The sequence below is a fragment of the Sardina pilchardus genome, chromosome 10 (assembly GCF_963854185.1).
Source record: "Sardina pilchardus chromosome 10, fSarPil1.1, whole genome shotgun sequence".
In the NCBI taxonomy this organism is placed as follows: Eukaryota; Metazoa; Chordata; class Actinopteri; order Clupeiformes; family Clupeidae; genus Sardina; species Sardina pilchardus.
In genome coordinates, this window is record NC_085003.1 from 17,013,637 (window position 1) to 17,016,136 (window position 2,500).

Here is a 2,500-nt window from a genome sequence, read left to right on the forward strand (position 1 = left end):
ATCTTGTGCTTATATAGTGTGAAGCTAAGCCATGCATAAGTGTTTCTCCTGTAGTTTCTGTTGCAATCTCATGCTCTCTTTCCCCCTCCCTCCCTCTACCCCCCCTCTCACTCGCTCACCCCCTCTCTCTGTCACTCTCATCCTCTCTCCCCCTCTCTCTCTGTCACACTCTCTCTCTCTCCCTCCCTCTCTCTCTGTCACACACTCTCTCTCTCTTCCATTTATCTTCCTCCTCCTCCTTTGCCTTTCCCTCTGTCACCCGCTGTGTTTCTCTACTGTCTTGTCCCTCTCTTCTCCTCCTCCTCCTCCTCCTGTCTTTCTCTCTCCAATCTCAGTCACCCCCTCACAGAATTCTTCTTCTTCTTTCTCTCCCTCTCTCCCCCTCCTCTCCTTTCCTTCTCTCTCTTCTGTTCCTCTCTCCTTCCTGTCTGTCTGTTTTTTTGCTTCTACAGTTGGTATGTGTGTATGTGTGTGTTAATAAGGTTTGTTTTAACTTGTCCAATTATTTTTGACTGATGTAAAGTCTCTTCTCTCTCTCTCTCTCTCTTTCTCTCTGTGATCTCTCCATTCAGCCAGCGGTACTGTATGTGCAACCCTGACGTAGTGCAGCAGTTCCATAACCCCGACACCATCTTCATCCTGGCCTTCGCCGTGGTCCTGCTCAACACGGACATGTACAGCCCCAACATTAAGCCCGAGCGCAAGATGCTGCTGGAGGACTTCATACGTAACCTCAGGGGTACGAGACACCAGTGCACACACCTCACTGGCCAATCGCCAATCACCTTTTACACCTCACTGGCCAATCATGTGTCACCATTTTCACCTCACAGACCAATCACATGTGACTTTTAACACCTCACTGGCCAATCACCTGTCACCTTTTACGCCTCGGAAGCCAATCGTGCATCATCCCGTGCATATAGCCAAACACATCTAGTCTCTTACTCTTCAGTAGCCACATCACATCATTTTTCACCTCTGTAGCCAATAGCATGTAATCATTTATGCCTCAATAGCCAATCGCATGGCATCATTTACACCTCGGCAACCAATCACCAGTCCCCTGGTGACACTGAGCATGACGCCAGAACATCAATGGCTGTGGTTTCTAGTCGATGCAACTGGACGCGACAGGACTGTGCAGGACATCACAGCAAGAGCTTGTTCTGTCCGTGGTAATAGACTAGCTCAGTGGGGGCCCTGTGGACTGCGAGAATAAGCTGCATCACTGGGCCACTGAATGTGATTAGAGGTGAAAATATGGAACAAGTCGCAGCAGAACCAGACTTAAGTGAAAACCACAAGAGAGAAGAGAGGAGAGGAGAGGATGGAGAGAGGGAGAGGAAACGAGAGGAGAGGAGAGAGAGAGGACAGGAGAGTGTTGGGTACATGGAATAAGAGTGAGAGAGAAGAGTATCCTGTACCGAGACAGACAGAGAGAGAGAGAGATAAGGGTCATGCAGAGAGAGAGAGAGAGAGAGAGAGAGAGAGAGAGAGAGAGGAGAGAAAGAGAGAGAGAGAGAGAGAGAGAGAAGAGTATCATGCACAGGGAAAGTTGGATGCCTGTGACACAAGACCAGGCAGCAGCAGAATTATTACTGCAGCATATCAAAGAAGGAGAGAGGAGAGGAAGCCACATTAAAAGAGCACAGAGTCCCTGTGGAAGGACAGCCGTGTGTGTGTGGGTGTGTGTCTGTGTATGTATCTGAATGTGTGTGCTTGAGTGTGTGTATCTCTCTGTGTGTGTGTGTGTGTGTGTGTGTGTGTGTGTGTGTGTGCGTGCGCGCGCGTGCGTGCGTGTGTGTATGAATGCTGTATCTCTTGCTGCTGTGTGTGTGTGACAGTGAGGAAGTGTGTGTGTTGGAGATGGGATGAGGTAGGGTATGGAGGATTCTGGGCGTTTGATCGTTATCCCATGTACTATGGAGGAGGCAGTAAGAAGCTGAAAAATTCATTAAATCAAAAACTACTGGCACACACTCAAACACACATACACAAATACGCTTAGACACACACACACACACACACACCCACACACAGATATACTGTACACACACACGCACACACACACACACACACACACACACACACACACACACACACACACACACACACACACACACACACACACACACACACACACACACACACACACACATACACACACACACACAGACACACACACACACACACACACAAAGTGAAAAAGCAATCAGATGCCCCCTTGTGTTTGTACATGCAATTTTATATGATTGGATGTGGTCTCTTACTGCAGTCATTAACATCTTACACACTCTCCATACATATTTAAAACCAAAGAGGAGACGAAATCCCCTCCCCAGAGAAGCCCATGGCATTATTTATTTAGGTTAACCCCTATTCATTACAAGCAAAGTACGCTTTTAATGAAAATTTCAATTACAGCGAATACCATGGACAGGTGAAGATTAATCACCACTCATACTGTAGAGGACGGGCCTACTGTATGATATAGAAA

At 47.6% G+C, this 2,500-nt stretch overlaps 1 protein-coding gene across 1 annotated transcript in view; it reads left to right on the forward strand.

Annotated features, from left to right (window-relative positions):
• The window catches only part of iqsec3b (IQ motif and Sec7 domain ArfGEF 3b), a gene marked incomplete at its 3' end in the record, with an annotated part of 37,660 nt that overhangs the window by 25,230 nt on the left and 9,930 nt on the right, over positions 1–2,500 (forward strand). The window contains exon 8 of the mRNA XM_062548004.1: positions 573–739. Within this exon, the coding sequence (XP_062403988.1) occupies positions 573–739 (167 nt within the window). The remainder of the gene's footprint in view (positions 1–572; positions 740–2,500) is intronic.